The sequence below is a fragment of the Pieris brassicae genome, chromosome 4, assembly GCF_905147105.1.
Source record: "Pieris brassicae chromosome 4, ilPieBrab1.1, whole genome shotgun sequence".
Classification (NCBI taxonomy): Eukaryota; Metazoa; Arthropoda; class Insecta; order Lepidoptera; family Pieridae; genus Pieris; species Pieris brassicae.
Genome location: NC_059668.1, coordinates 311,601 through 326,197, shown reverse-complemented (window position 1 = coordinate 326,197; position 14,597 = coordinate 311,601). Strand labels below are relative to the sequence as shown.

The 14,597-nt window shown below is 33.5% G+C and overlaps 1 protein-coding gene across 1 annotated transcript; it reads left to right on the top strand.

Moving 5' to 3' along the window:
* The first annotated feature begins 5,012 nt into the window (after nucleotides 1-5,012).
* Nucleotides 5,013-14,532, top strand: LOC123709062 (putative transporter svop-1). Its single transcript, XM_045660160.1, has 11 exons — nucleotides 5,013-5,099; nucleotides 6,466-6,627; nucleotides 7,109-7,271; nucleotides 7,811-7,932; nucleotides 8,139-8,383; nucleotides 8,596-8,747; nucleotides 9,573-9,699; nucleotides 11,453-11,587; nucleotides 11,669-11,814; nucleotides 12,403-12,530; nucleotides 13,540-14,532. Exons 1-11 carry the CDS (start codon nucleotides 5,051-5,053, stop codon nucleotides 13,602-13,604), a joined length of 1,494 nt encoding a protein of 497 aa, XP_045516116.1. The 5' UTR covers nucleotides 5,013-5,050; the 3' UTR covers nucleotides 13,605-14,532.
* The last annotated feature ends 65 nt before the right edge of the window (nucleotides 14,533-14,597 follow it).

Sequence of the window (14,597 nt, the reverse complement as noted above, 5' to 3'; positions counted from 1 at the left end):
TTACTCTAGTTGCAATGCAATTAGTATGTAATGTCCAAAAGGTATAGGTCCTTCATTTGGAGAAGAATGTGCAAGAAACTTATACTAAACTTAAACTTATACTACTACATACTTACTATAAAAATAGTATTTACAATATTTTGTATACATTGATTTGATAATTCCCATGAAGACCATGAGCCTAGAATAAAAAAAATTACTATACTAAAATAAAATATTATTATGGAGATACATATAATTTATTGTGAATTTAAACATTTCTGTGTGGTTCTGAATTGAGTCCATTAATACTTTGAATCTTGATTTGCTTTATTCCTTTGTATTTAAGTGAATTTACATTCCTCAAATTAATATTTACGACTTATCTTGCTTTGGTGAAGGAAGCTGTGCCCTGCAGTTTTACAGGATCGTAATGTAAGAATAGTATTTCTGCATTTACAGAATTTACCACGGAGAGTGTCTATATAAGTTGTTCGGATAAATAGCTGCAGCTGAGTTTTATCATCAGCCGTCGAGGCAGAATACGAAATTACTCCATTATCACTTCTTTCATCATGCAACTACTGAGGATTTCTTATGGCAGTTTTTGCCCCGCACCACCACTATGTGGACCCAGCTGCCCGCTGAACCAATTCAATATCAAATCTTAAAAGCATTCTGGCAACATTATGGCCGGTGATATCACTAAACTTCAGGTGAGCCTCCTGCCCGTTTACCATACTTTTTATATAAAAAATAAAGCCTATATACTTAGTGTACTTTATTATTAAGTGCTAAACTGTGAATGAAAAAAAATAACACAAGAACAGAGTGCCTTCCCCTTTAATAGAGACTAAAAGTAGCGTTATTGGACACTTACTTATGATAACAATCCTTTTAAGTAAATTAGGTTAGACTTAAATTACTTATTAGTCTTAAGTTAGGCTAGATCGTAATGTTCCATGATGTCGTAGTAAAGATACATGTATATAAAAATTGTCATTTCCAATTCTTAATCTTGACAAAGCGCTATCGGCCTAATTTTAAGTCATATGCAACTCACTGATAAGAGGCAACTAGGTACTAGTGGTAAAAAAATAAAAAATTGGTTTATCAGTTTTTAAGTTCATCGATTACGAACAAAACCGAAATCTTTTCCCTTAATAATGGCCCTGTAGATATAGATTTGTTTGAAAGGGTGTTAGAGTAAATAAATATTAAGTAGCTTAAAAATATAATTATTAGGTTTATATTTCACTCAGTGATTCTGTAATAAAAAAAAACATATCATGCGTGTTAATTATTTAATTGATAAGTGAACTATGCAAATATATTTACGGCTCAAATCAAATGATATGAGTTTGAGTAGATCCACAAAAACAACGAGTTATTTATGTCTGAGATAAAATATTTTTAACTAAAACGTCTCCATATCAAAAATATGATAGCATAAATACAGGTTTTGATAGGTCCTGTGATCCTTGGCTAATATTCGGAGACCCAACATCCGGATTCAGTAATTTAAAATATAACTTCCAAATTCTAGTATCTAATATAATAATATTTGAAAAAGCGATATTAAACCTTATTAATTTATGTCAAAAGCTGATACATTGGCACAAGAAAAATAAAACACAATAGTTAATGTGACAAACATAACATACACGAAGAGATGAAAACAAATACATTATAAAAACTAAACTTAAATAGAGACATTTGGTTTAGCCTTATTGAATACATGTCATTGACAATGTTCACTGATTAACAGTTATATTGTTCCCTTGGAAATCTAAGGGAAAATACCAGACTGATAAGAATACTGCAAATTATCACAAACGCGAGGTAAGAAAAGTATGTTTTACTTCACAAGGTTACACCAAAATTTGGTAATTTTAAATTTATGTCATTTTGATGTTAAGCGTTTGAACCTCGGATATTGATTAATATTTCTTAAGTGCATGCCTAAAACTGGCAGGTAAAGGATTATATTGTAAGAAATGCATGGTAAAGTCTAATCAAAAAATATTATAAATAATCTATAATCTATTAAATTTGTATAAAAACGTTCAAAGAAACCTGAATGAAACGGGCATCGTAGAATCTCTGGGAGACAATTTTATTCACACTCCTTTGTTACATAACTGCATAATCTACTTTAGATCTATCTTGTTCTGCTGCCCACGAATTTTTGACACACATCAAAAATAATCCGAATCAGGTCATCAATTCCATGTGTATTTTTTTGTGTATGTTTAAGCATAGCAATGACTGTCAAGAATTAAACTAAAAGCATATTCGTACTCTATATATAAATAAATAGATTGACATTTAATTATTGTTGTAATACGGGACCAATTAATAGTGATAAGAGATATTGTTAATAACTTTACTGCAGTTTGGAATCGCTTAAATATTTTCTAATTATATAGTATGGTTCGAAGGACGATCAATCAAGCCTATACAATAAATATGACTTTTCAATAATACTGTACCAAACTTTTACAATACTTAGGGTCTGTTTTAAAATGTATGGATAAAGTAACAAATAGCTATGCAACACATATATTATGTGGAAGATAGTAAGAAACTTCGCGTTTCATCGGACTCATAACTTATGATGGCTATCCGACAATCGTAAAACGCAACAATAGTGTTTATCCTATACATAAATAACAAATAGCTTATTTGGAACTTATGTAGAACTTATCCGTACACTGTAAAACAGAGCCGTACAATACTATACTAATGAACCTTATCTTAGGTGGCATTTTGATGTTTCCCATTAACCAATGTTGATATAGGACCTTTATTATTTTAGAATTGTAGTCCATATAATCTTATTTTTTTCAGTGTGGCCAACATTTAAAATTGATAAATATTATTAATATTGCATCAATATGTTACGTTTTATAAGATTATGTTTAAATTTGGTGATAAATAATCATTTTGATGCCGATAATGTATTTATCTCATTTGAGATGCATTGGGTATGACACTCCATTGACTTATTTCCATGATTTTACGTTTATCTCTCATTTATCTCTATTTTTTTACAAAATATAACAGCTTAGTTACAATAGCTAATAAGGATTTCACTTTGGAAAAACATAAAAAAAATTGTGATGGCTGTTTAAAATGTCTTAAAGACTTATCATATGTTACAGTCGAAATACTACGTACACATCAATCAGCATCTAAATTTAACAATATAATTATATCTAAGAATGAATATTTATGTTTATTTCCAACACACAAATATATAGTTTTTACATTATTATTAACCTACATATTGATTAATATTAAATTAAAACACACTTAAAAGTTTGGTTGGCTTAAACCCTTAACGCTGGCAGTATTTCCTCGCTGTATTGCGATACTTATCCGCTGAGCGAGGAAAGCAGCAGGTCTAGAGTCACCGGTACTATCTACCAGGCGCCAACTTAAATCATTAATTAGCACTTTAACCCCATGGCCAAGTGAACAACATCAAATTTGGTGAAAAACTCCTAAATTTGAGCCGTTTATTATTGTGCTATTCCGAGGAAGGTGACCCTGGGTTAAAGTGTCCACACAAGGAGCATTCCAGAATAATAATAATTAGTTAATTTACAACTTTAAATATTTGGCATCGATAAGATATTAAAAACAGTCTCATCTCAATTCAATTCAATCCAGAGAAAACAAATTTCATTATATACAAAATGCCACAAAGTGAAAGAGGTAACTAAATACATATATGGATATATAGTAACAGTTATTCAAGTTATAATCAAGGTTTCCACTATGCATAAATTAACTATAAAGTTTTATTATTAGATTAAAAATCGAAGAAAGTTTGTTTTAAGAAATGGTCTAACAACATTGTTACAATACAAAATAGAGTAAATATTTATGAACATAATTGTCAAATGCGTGTTACTGGATTTTCTTAGATACTAAAACCTTATTTCTCAAATAATATAGCAAGTATCCCATATAGCTGTTGAGTTAAAAATTTAGCAAAAACCACCATACTGTACATATTTCAAAATTTAACAAATGATTAGGCTCGATACACACTATGATGCCATTCACGGTTCGAGCTCGCTGCGGATCCCGGTATCGCTCCAGTTTGGATTCGAAATCGTGCAGGTACCGGTTGGTCGAAAAGAATATTTGACTGGAGCGAGATTGGACCTGTCATGACTGGTCCCGACAGTGTGAATACGTCTTTATTTCAACTCCAGCCTCTCTTCGGTTGTGGTGGTTGTGATGTTACATTTTTTTCTCATCATGGCTAGTAATATATCGTGGCATTAAAAAAATGGCAATGAATGGTAATTCCAAGACTTCTTTGCTTACACTGTAAATTTTTAATATTATTATTTTTCTACTATTACAATATTTTCTTTTTTTTGCGTCTAAGGTTAAGCTACCTAACTAACTGTTGTGGTCTCTGGCAGAATTATCAATGCTGTGGATCACATCACGACAGACTGATTCTGGAACAAGTAGTGTAAATACAGCGAGACTTGGTCGAACCGAGACCGGAGTGAGATCGGACCGCTAGGAGCATTATAGTGTGTATCGAGCCTTACTAGCCATGACTAAAAAAATGTATTGAAACAAAAAGGTATTCACAATGTCCGTACAAATCACGACAGGTCCGATCTCGCTACAGTCAAATATTCTATTCGACCAACCGATTACGGTACGATATCGAATCGGAACTGGAGCGATACCGGGTACGGACTGAGGCTGGAGCGTGAAGGAAGCGTGATCGGCATCATAGTGTGCATAGAGCCTAAAAGTAGTAAGGTATTAATTTTATCAGACTACAAAAAACGAAAAGAAATTTTTGGAACAACATGAAACCTTTTTACATTTTCTTCCAATAAACGTTTATTAAATTGCTTAAGTAACAGTTAAATAAATATTAAATAATAAACTAACAAAAATCTGACGTAATTAATACCCATAAAACACTTGCTTACAAATTGATAAGAATATGTTATAAAACGCAAAAAGTTACCTTATTCGCGAGTGTTAGTGTCATGTGTTTGGTGGTACTAGAGTAAATTGTGCGTGGGACATGGCGAAAATAAATACGATAACCTTCGAGGAGGCTTTGTCTATGACAGGTATATTTAAGATAAATATTAATTTGTATGTATAATTAATTTATCTATTTCATCAAAACAATTTCTAATTAAAACTACAATTCATTAACATTCAATTTTCATTAACATGTCTTCAATAATTAGTTACTGAAATTAATTCGATTACAATATTTACTTTTTTATCACAGTTTACATAATATATGTTTTTGAATGACAAAAAATCACTGATAAATATATTTTTAGCTTAATTTTTTAATTATAAAAATTAAATGAACATATAAGACATCAGCAATCAATCATACAGCAGCAATCATCTATTTTTACTATAATAATATTTAGATTATGAACGAATCAATGTCAAGGCTAAATGTTGTCTGAGATGTGTCAGTAATTCAATGTAATTATCATAGCTATATAAATTACACGCTTCTCTAGCCATTTGTAACTAAACATAATCTTTAAAGCTTTATCTAATACTGAATTACCCTAGCACATGGCACAATGTTCACAAAATTAAATAAGCAGTAATAATACAGTTAAAAAAAATGCAATGTTTAAACATTTTTCTCTGTCGATACTTTTAACAGCTTTACGCTGATGTGAAACTTCTTTAGGCGCATGAGGGTAAAATTTTACGGTCACGAAGATGTGCAGCCTTTTTGTCGAAGATAAGGGAGAGAGCGATTAAGACCGATTGAGAGAGAGTGAGAGGAGGATCGCGAAAAAAATCACGCTATTGGTTGATGCATTCGTTTAGTAGTTACATATTATAGAACTTTAGATGGCAATTCTGTCGCATAACGACTTGTGCAGTAACCGCAGATGTTTTATTTATTTATATATCATTAGCACGTATACACTGTGCAAACAGTGTGAATATAGATATACATGGAGTGATCATATTCTGGAACAGGATCTATTGGGGGTTTTACCCTAGTAATAATTAATTTACAAAGTTTCACTTCTACAGTGTACTTTGTACGCACGCACTTTTTATTTATTAAGACTTCGTTGCTTGACAATACAAAAATTTAACCTGAAAAGGAGGGCAACTGACGGCCTTATCGCTTTGGAGCGATCTCTTCCAGGCAACCAATGTGAGAAGAGAAAAAAAATCATGATTAGTATTCGTATAAATATATATTATTTACTTTATTAAACTAAGGCCAACGAATGTAACAAACGACCACTGAAATATATATTTTTAAAGAACGACAACATACCCATAAGCCTCCTGGAGTTGCAGGTGTATATTATCTATGGGTGGTGTTAAAACTGTTGAAAAAGCCTAACATTTTGTTGATAAATCTGTAGCAATAATGTAACTAACTAACTATATACAACTAGATAATTTCTAATCTAAAGTTAAAGAAATGTACATTTCCAGGTCTCGGCAAGTTTAATCTGATAATGTTTTTGCTAAGTGTGCTGGTGGTGACTGGGATGGCATTCGAGGTGTTTTCAGTGTCATATCTGGTACCGGCTAGTGCCTGCGAGCTTAACACCACCGTGTTTCAGCAAGGCTTGATAGCTGGGATGCCTTTGATTGGTTGGTATTAGGCTTTTTCAGCTGTTATCAGTTGTTGTTGAAGGTATAACTGAGGGAAAAGGTATAATATTATAGGGAGTTTTCTATATTATTTATTATTAATAAACAGAAGGTTACCTCTTCTGACTACAATATAATTTACAAAATACCTGTATTAAGTAAGGGCAAATGCGGAAATTATAAATAACTAATTTGCACCAGTTTATTCCAATATAAAAAATTCTTATCAAGTAACAAATGCTTAAATAAATCTTATTACGTAAAAACAATTTATGTAGAGATAACAGTGACACTCGGCAAATTAGTTTGTTTAAAGTAATATTGGCAAGTTACAAGTTGAAACACATTTTGTTTTAACCCTGCACCTGAGGCACTATACAGATGTAATCCGGTAGTAATCCAACCGGCCCGTAGCTACATGAGGTCCAAAATTCCTTAAAGACCTGAACTCCAGCGAGTATTATTGAGTTTTGCTTTTCAGGTATAATTGCAACTTCTCACATATGGGGCTACCTAGCTGATACAAAAGGTCGGCGGAAAACTCTTTTCTGGTCTATGATATTTGGATTCTGCGCAGGATTTCTTGCTACTTTCTCAATGAATTGGATCGTTCTAGCTGTACTTAAATTTATATCATCGGCTGGGTATGTTATTTTTCGAATGCTGTATTATTAAGAGGAATTTTATGTGTACAGTATATGAAAACCTCTTTATCATTATACAATAAATATTTACTCAATAAAATTTGTAATATTACATACTCCGATCTAACATGTATTTCGTGTACATGGTGTCATATTTTAATTTAAAGATATTGTTTTTTTGAAATACGACCTCACTTATTCTTATACAACTGGATATTACCATAACATTGAATTTTATTAAATACTTAGTCAATCTTATACATTGCGCAATAGTATCGGAAATAATAAAAATTATAATCCAATGGCGCTATAACCCTAAATGTGTCTTGGCCCCAGATTGAATCCTATTTTTGACTTTGAGACATGCCGGTTTACTCACGATGTTTTCCTTCATGGTACGACCGAGTGATAAAGTGCACATAGACAGAAATTGTAGTAAGTCCATTGGTACATGGCTGGGTTCGGATGGATGGATCTTCATGAATGAAAGACATACGCTGAAGATTAACATTGCGTTTTTAATACATATGTATTTTCAGTCTAGCTGGTTGTTACCCTTTAGTAATTACGTTGCTCGGAGAAACAACACCACAGAACAAGAGATCGGTCATTATAGCTTTCCTTAACACGCAGTTATTTTTGGGATCAGGAATTATGGCTCGTAAGTTTGTTTAATACCACATATGATTATTAGACTGGACTATTAATAACAATAATAATAATGTATTAAGTTTACGCAATAAGCGTACTCAGTACCTGAATGAATTATGCTTCCTAGAAATTACTATTTGCATTTTAGATATAGGAAGTTCGTCAGATGCTTCAGTCGAAATATCGTATTGAAAAACTATTAACATTTCTTTTCAGTATTGTCGATACCCGTTTTGCGGTTGAATTTCTCTTACTATGTCCCCTTTTTGGGGATATCCATGGAGTCTTGGAGGCTTTTGAACTTCCTCTTCTGCTTACCGTGTGCCCTCAGTGCAATAAGCGTCTTCTTCGTTTACGAAAGCCCTAGATACCTGTTAAAGGAGGGAAAAGATGACGAGGCCCTTAACGTGCTGAGAGCCATATTTGTGATCAACACTGGAAAGAGCCAGGATGAGTATGAAGTAAGGCGTTTATCAACTTTCTATTCCTCATACTCGTATACTATACGTAGAATAGAACTGGGCTTCACTATTAAGTTTTACAAGAAAGCGAACTTTATCGATAAATAATTGCTGTGCGGTGGGAAGTAGTCCTCAACTTTCTTAATAAGTGAGTAAAAGAAATATGACTTTGCTTATGAACATGAATTCGTAACTTTAAAATAACATTTTAGGTCCAATCCGTGACACTGAATGAAGATGGCGCCCACGCAAAATGTGACAGTTTGTGGGCTTCTTTCGCTTCGCAAACGATTCCAATGTTTAAACCGCCTCTACTGAAAAGTACATTGCTTCTTTCGACGTTATTTGTTATAGCTTATGTTGGGTAAGTTTTCTACTTGTCTCGATTTTATACATACTTACCTTATAAAACTGCACATTTATTTCTATTAAGTAATAGTTATAATTTAATTACGCACTAAAGAATATTTAGAACAATATCCAGTTTGGTCTGATCTGCCGCTAAGACATGTAAGAAAAAATCATTAAAGATCTACAAAACCAAGTTGTTTATTTAGCTATATCACAATCAGCGTCTTGTCAGCTTTCAATTACACAAATCTGCAATAATTTGTGTAAATTAAAGTTGTTGTGTTTAAATAATACACCTTAATAATATCACTGCGTAGGAATATCAATATTCACAATGCAGCAATATTTCCAATCAAGTAATATAGGGTTTATTTGTATGGATATAAATAATATAAAACTCTATGAGTGATTGGCGGCGTACTGATGGGCGATTAATATTTTAAAAACAGATTTCTAATTGATTCTTTATATACTTCTTTAGTAATCCTATAGATATTGTACAGCTTGCTAGCTACTGTGTGGACTGTGAAATTTGTGTTTAATCTTTATATGCATTGAATGTCAGGAGTATCTGTATTGTATATGTAATGTATGTATAAGTATCATATATTATTTTTAATAAAAAACAATGATCTTAAAGATATAGCCAAACCATACATAATTTGGCTGTGTTGTGTGATTGTGTAAAAGTGAGGGTGTGTATTTGAGTGTGCTCATGATGCAGGAGATTTAGGGCTGTGGATATTCTTGATACTCATTTAAAGCATACTCCGCGATGGCGTAAACAAGTTAAGGCTTTAATATTTAAATTATCTGTCATGTTAAACTATACTTTCAGAATGCAGCCATTCGTGATATGGATGCCATTCATTGCGGATGCATTTATGCGATCTCTAGAGTCGGGTGAGAAGAGTCTCACCTTCTGTGAAATGTTAAGATATTCACAGAATCAAACCGTGACTGAGGTGAGATTAACAGCGAGATTTTTGTGCATAAAATTAAAGTTTTTGCTGACCAGTATAATACTATTTTACCTGTTGATGGCGTTTGTTATTTCACTATTGACATTTTGTTCCAATATGTCAAGTAAAAGTGGGTTGTAGGTCATTAAAAATTTTACCAAAAACTTGGCGATTAAAAAGAGTGGCAGAAAGTCTCTTGCTGTGTCTCTTCCCCGCTCGACGACCTTAATTTGGGAAATGTTAATCCAAATTTAGACCTTAAATTTTTAATATTGTTGTTAATAAACAATATTAAAAGTTTTATATATTACAAAGTCATATGGATGAAAAGTATCGCCGTTTTGAATCCTCCCTACCTATTTTTTTATACACTAAATAATAGGTCCTTACATATGAAATTGGCGTTTTATATAGGAGGAACAAAAAGTCGAATATTTTTAAATATAATATATTTAATTAATCAAAGTATGAACCATTGTTTTCTATGCACTTTTGCCATCTCATAGGTAGTTCATTGATCCCTTTACTAAAAAAACCAGTCGGACGGGAATCAATAAAATCTGTGAAGGCGATTTGTACTGCCCCACCAGAGTTAATTTTTTTCCCTTGCAAGAAGTTGTCCAAATTTCGAAAAAAGTGGTAGTCTGTTGGAGCAAGGTCAAAGAAAAATACAATGAACGATACCGGCACTAGTCCACCAAACGCTTACCAGTAACTTTTTTGGGTAAATTTTCGCTAGGATCCAACCATTGCGCTGAGTGCTTCCGATTATCGTAAAGAATCCCTTTTTCATCACAAGTAATGATTCGGTTTAACATACCTCCATTATTGTGCCGGTTCAGTAATGTAACGCAGCAGTCGACGCGCGTTTGCCGGTTTGCTTCAGTCAATTCGTGAGGGACCCACCTTTCAAGCTTTTTAATCTTCCCAATTTGCTTCAAGTGAATTAAAACAGTTTTATCACTAACACCGCAGCCTGCAGCTAACTCGGACGTGGTTTGCGATGGATCCGCTTCCACAATAGCCTTCAATACTTCATTATCAACTTGGGTCTCAGGCCGTCCACGGGGCTTGTTCTGCAGGTCGAAATTTCCAGAACGAAAACGTTGGAACCAAAAACGAACTGTGTTTTTTTTGCAACATGACCGCCATACACATCATTCACCCTTCGAGTCGTTTCCGCAGCACTAGTGCCACGGCGCAACTCGTACTCGTAAATAATGCGATACTTTAAGTTTTCCATTTTGTAAAATGAGTGACGCAAACAGAAAAAAAACAAATGAATGACGGTCATCATTTGAATTTGAAATTCCTAACCAAAGAGGAGGTATTTGAGGTCAAAGTGGCCAGTAAGACAAAACGCCAATTTCATATGTAAGGACCTAATATATTAATTATTAACGTCAAATTTCGTTATGAGGCATACAGTAGCAGGCTGAGTGGGCTGGAGCTTAGGGCGGCAGATATTTGGCGCGGCATATTTGGGGAACGATTTTTCTTTTTGCTACCTCTTAGAAATCAAACAGACTTTGACGGTTTCTCATGTTTAACGGAGTGAAGCCTGCCGCCCCCAACTACTTATCCACCTATGAGCCTTCAGCTCACAATTCGTTTAACTGAAAACAGCGAAATTGCTGAAAATGTATTTTCCCTTTACCTCTTACGTCTTAACTTATACCCAAACAAGTCAGTGCTACTATTGGTTGGAGGCTAGTAACTTTAAGCTAAAAAAACCATTTTAAATTTAAATTTTCAGAGCAAGGATTGCAGTTTGAATGTCGTTGCTATGACATCCGTGTTTTGTGTAAGTTTGTTCTTGGCGATCGCAAATTCCATCTTTAGTACCAGTGTTAATCTTTTCGGGAAGAAGCGGCTGTTGATTGGATTTATGGTAATGTTAAATTTTGTATTCTATTAGGGTTCGAGGAAACCACAGTTGCTTTTCAATAACATTATCATTGTAACCTTTCAGATGATGTCCGGGACGTGTGCGATTTGTATTAACTTCTTGCATAATTATATCATTAGTGGTATTCTTTTCACATTGTACATAGTTAGCGCGATCAACTTTAGTTTCCTATCAATCTACACCGTAGACATCTACCCCACATATGTCAAGTATGTATAGTTTGTATGTATTGGAAATAAATATGGCAAACTAGCCTAGGCCGTTGCCATGCAAACAAGGGAGTTACACTATATCTTTAAAACCAAGAGCGTTCCAAATGCTGTCAGCAATAACCAACCAGGCACCTTTCTTTTGAATTATATATTGTATAACGGATTAAACAGAACTTATCCGGAGCTGGATATATTCGATAGTAGGCTGATCAAATTTAAACAAAGCATTGTTAAGTGCCTATCTCAAACCGTAATTTATTTTTCTACTTAACAAAAATTGCTATAACATATTTTTATTGTACTTTCTTAATAACATTTATGTTTATATAAATTGTCATATATTTTAGATAAAAGAGCTAGTAATGTATACCGTAGATATAATATTATGTATTATGTGGTAAGCTTGAGTAAATAAATAAAATATAAAATAGGATCACACGAAGATTACATTGTTAATTTAATTCTGGGATTCGAATACAGGATCTTAGGCTTGAAATATAGTAGTAACCTCTCATGTATGTATAAAACAACTCATTATATAAATTGTCACGTATTAAACACTAAAGTAACTCTTTTGCGTTTCAGAGCGATGGCTGTGTGCCTGACCTTGATGGTGGGACGTGGAAGTTCAGCTATCGGCATTAATGTTTTAAAGTCGCTTCTGACTTATGACTGTGAATTAGCGTTCTACCTCTTTGGAGGTTTAACATTATGTAAGTATCAGATTGCATGTATTTTATTTTGTATCTCCCTATTACAGACACATTTCATAGTTTTTAGACAATTTAAACCAACACCTGCCAGGTGGCAGCACCTGCCAGGGTGCAAAGCAAGGTGCACAGGTGTGCACCTTGCTTTTTGTGTGGCCTTTAATATAATGTTCATTTTACACCTAATAATAATAATAATAGCACGATTTATGTCCAATCATTACGAAAGTAAAATATACAGCTTAGTTTTGTTATATGTACACATTTTATCTAAATCCTAATATCGTAGCTTCCTTCAGTACCACCTCCAGCTTTTTCAAAATACCTCTTGTCTACTTTGGCTTCTTTCGTCCATGGGTTTCTTTCTCCATTCGCTTCTTGCCTGGTCCTTTCTATATGCAGTAAACTCTATATAACGACACTGAAGGTACTGCATTTTGTGGCGTTATAGAAACTTGCCATTTAATGAAGCGAAGAAAAATCAGAATTTAAAAAAGATAAAGTTTATTTCCGACTAGTGTTAGTAGTTATATTCCATAAAAAAGATCTTATTTGAATGCTATATTATAAGGTATAGATAAACCATGACTCCTACTTATTGGTCACGGTCAACAACAGTCTTTACATGCAAGCAATCCCAATTTGTAAATAACAGAACGTATTTCTTAGAAAGTTCGTATGCATGATGCCGAGTCGAGTTTATTGCGGGCTAGGATAATATAGCGACAAAACAACGTACACAGCTGCGGAGTTTTTTACTAATTTTATCAATTTAAAAAGTACTTTATTACTTAATTGTTGTCATTATTGAAAGTGGATGTAATGCCATGTAGAGAATGTCATTGTATGTAAGACAAGCTAAACCAACCAAAGCCTGATTTGATTTGAAGTCCACCTTTTGTCAATACATCTTGCCGCGCCCATCGCCACTTCTGTTTTAGGGTCTAGTCTGTTTTGGGTCTAGTTACTCCTAAAGCATTATATATTATACCTAACCTTTTCTCTCTTACAGGCGGTGGCCTCATATCGTTTCTTCTACCAACAGACAACAAAAAGCCAAAAACAGTTGAAGACTAACGTTGCATATCTCGTGCATTTTGAAAATCACAGAATACACTGAAGTGTGAAATTGCGGGCCGTGTATTGTGGGACAATGACCAGGTCCCAAATATTTTTAATCCAAGATCTTTTAGTATCTCCATCGATCTCTTATCCACGAGCAAATATTTATTTAAGACACCTTACATTCTTAAACATATCTTTGTGATTGTAGTGGAAATAAAATTGACAATCTATATTATAACTGTGTGCAAATTGAAAATTTAGAATAACGATAATTTCTTCGATTTCGGCTTTAACACACTAACCGAAAATGGTAGGCGTAATGGCACAGGGCATAGTAATTAGTAAAGTTTTAACCGCTGTCGTGTAAGCACTGAGTATAGACCGCATATCGTACCGCATTTTATTTACCATAATTAGTTAAGGATCCAGTGTTTGGAGTGGGTCACACCACCGTTAATGGTCGGTGATAGTCTTAGGCTGTTTGATTATTGGATTCATTTTTTATTATACTGACACGCGACAGCAGAACCAGCGCATATTATTTCACCGAGGGAGCATCCTACATTGTAGGCCCACACTAGATTGTGTGTCGTCAAAGATATTTTTCGTGATTATTAAATATTTAACTTAAATATTTCGTTAGTATTAAGAAAATTATTGTAAATAAACATGAAAGTTAAGTTAACCTGGGGTTAATCGAGACCTGTACACATCAGAAAAACGGACGAAATACCTTACCATTACTTTGTTGTGGAATATATTCGGTTATCGATTCCAGGGTCAAATAACCTATGCAATTGCTTCGCAATCATTTTATGTATTCATGTATTTATTTGCATTCCATAACGTTACAAAAGATGTTTATGAGGCTTAAAGCTAGGTACAATATTATGGACCCTGTTAGGACACAGCAAAAGAAGGCATTACGAAACCTATATAACATAGCTAATAGCAACACAATAAAAAACAGCACATAAAACTTCACACTCCAGGCTAGTACCAATT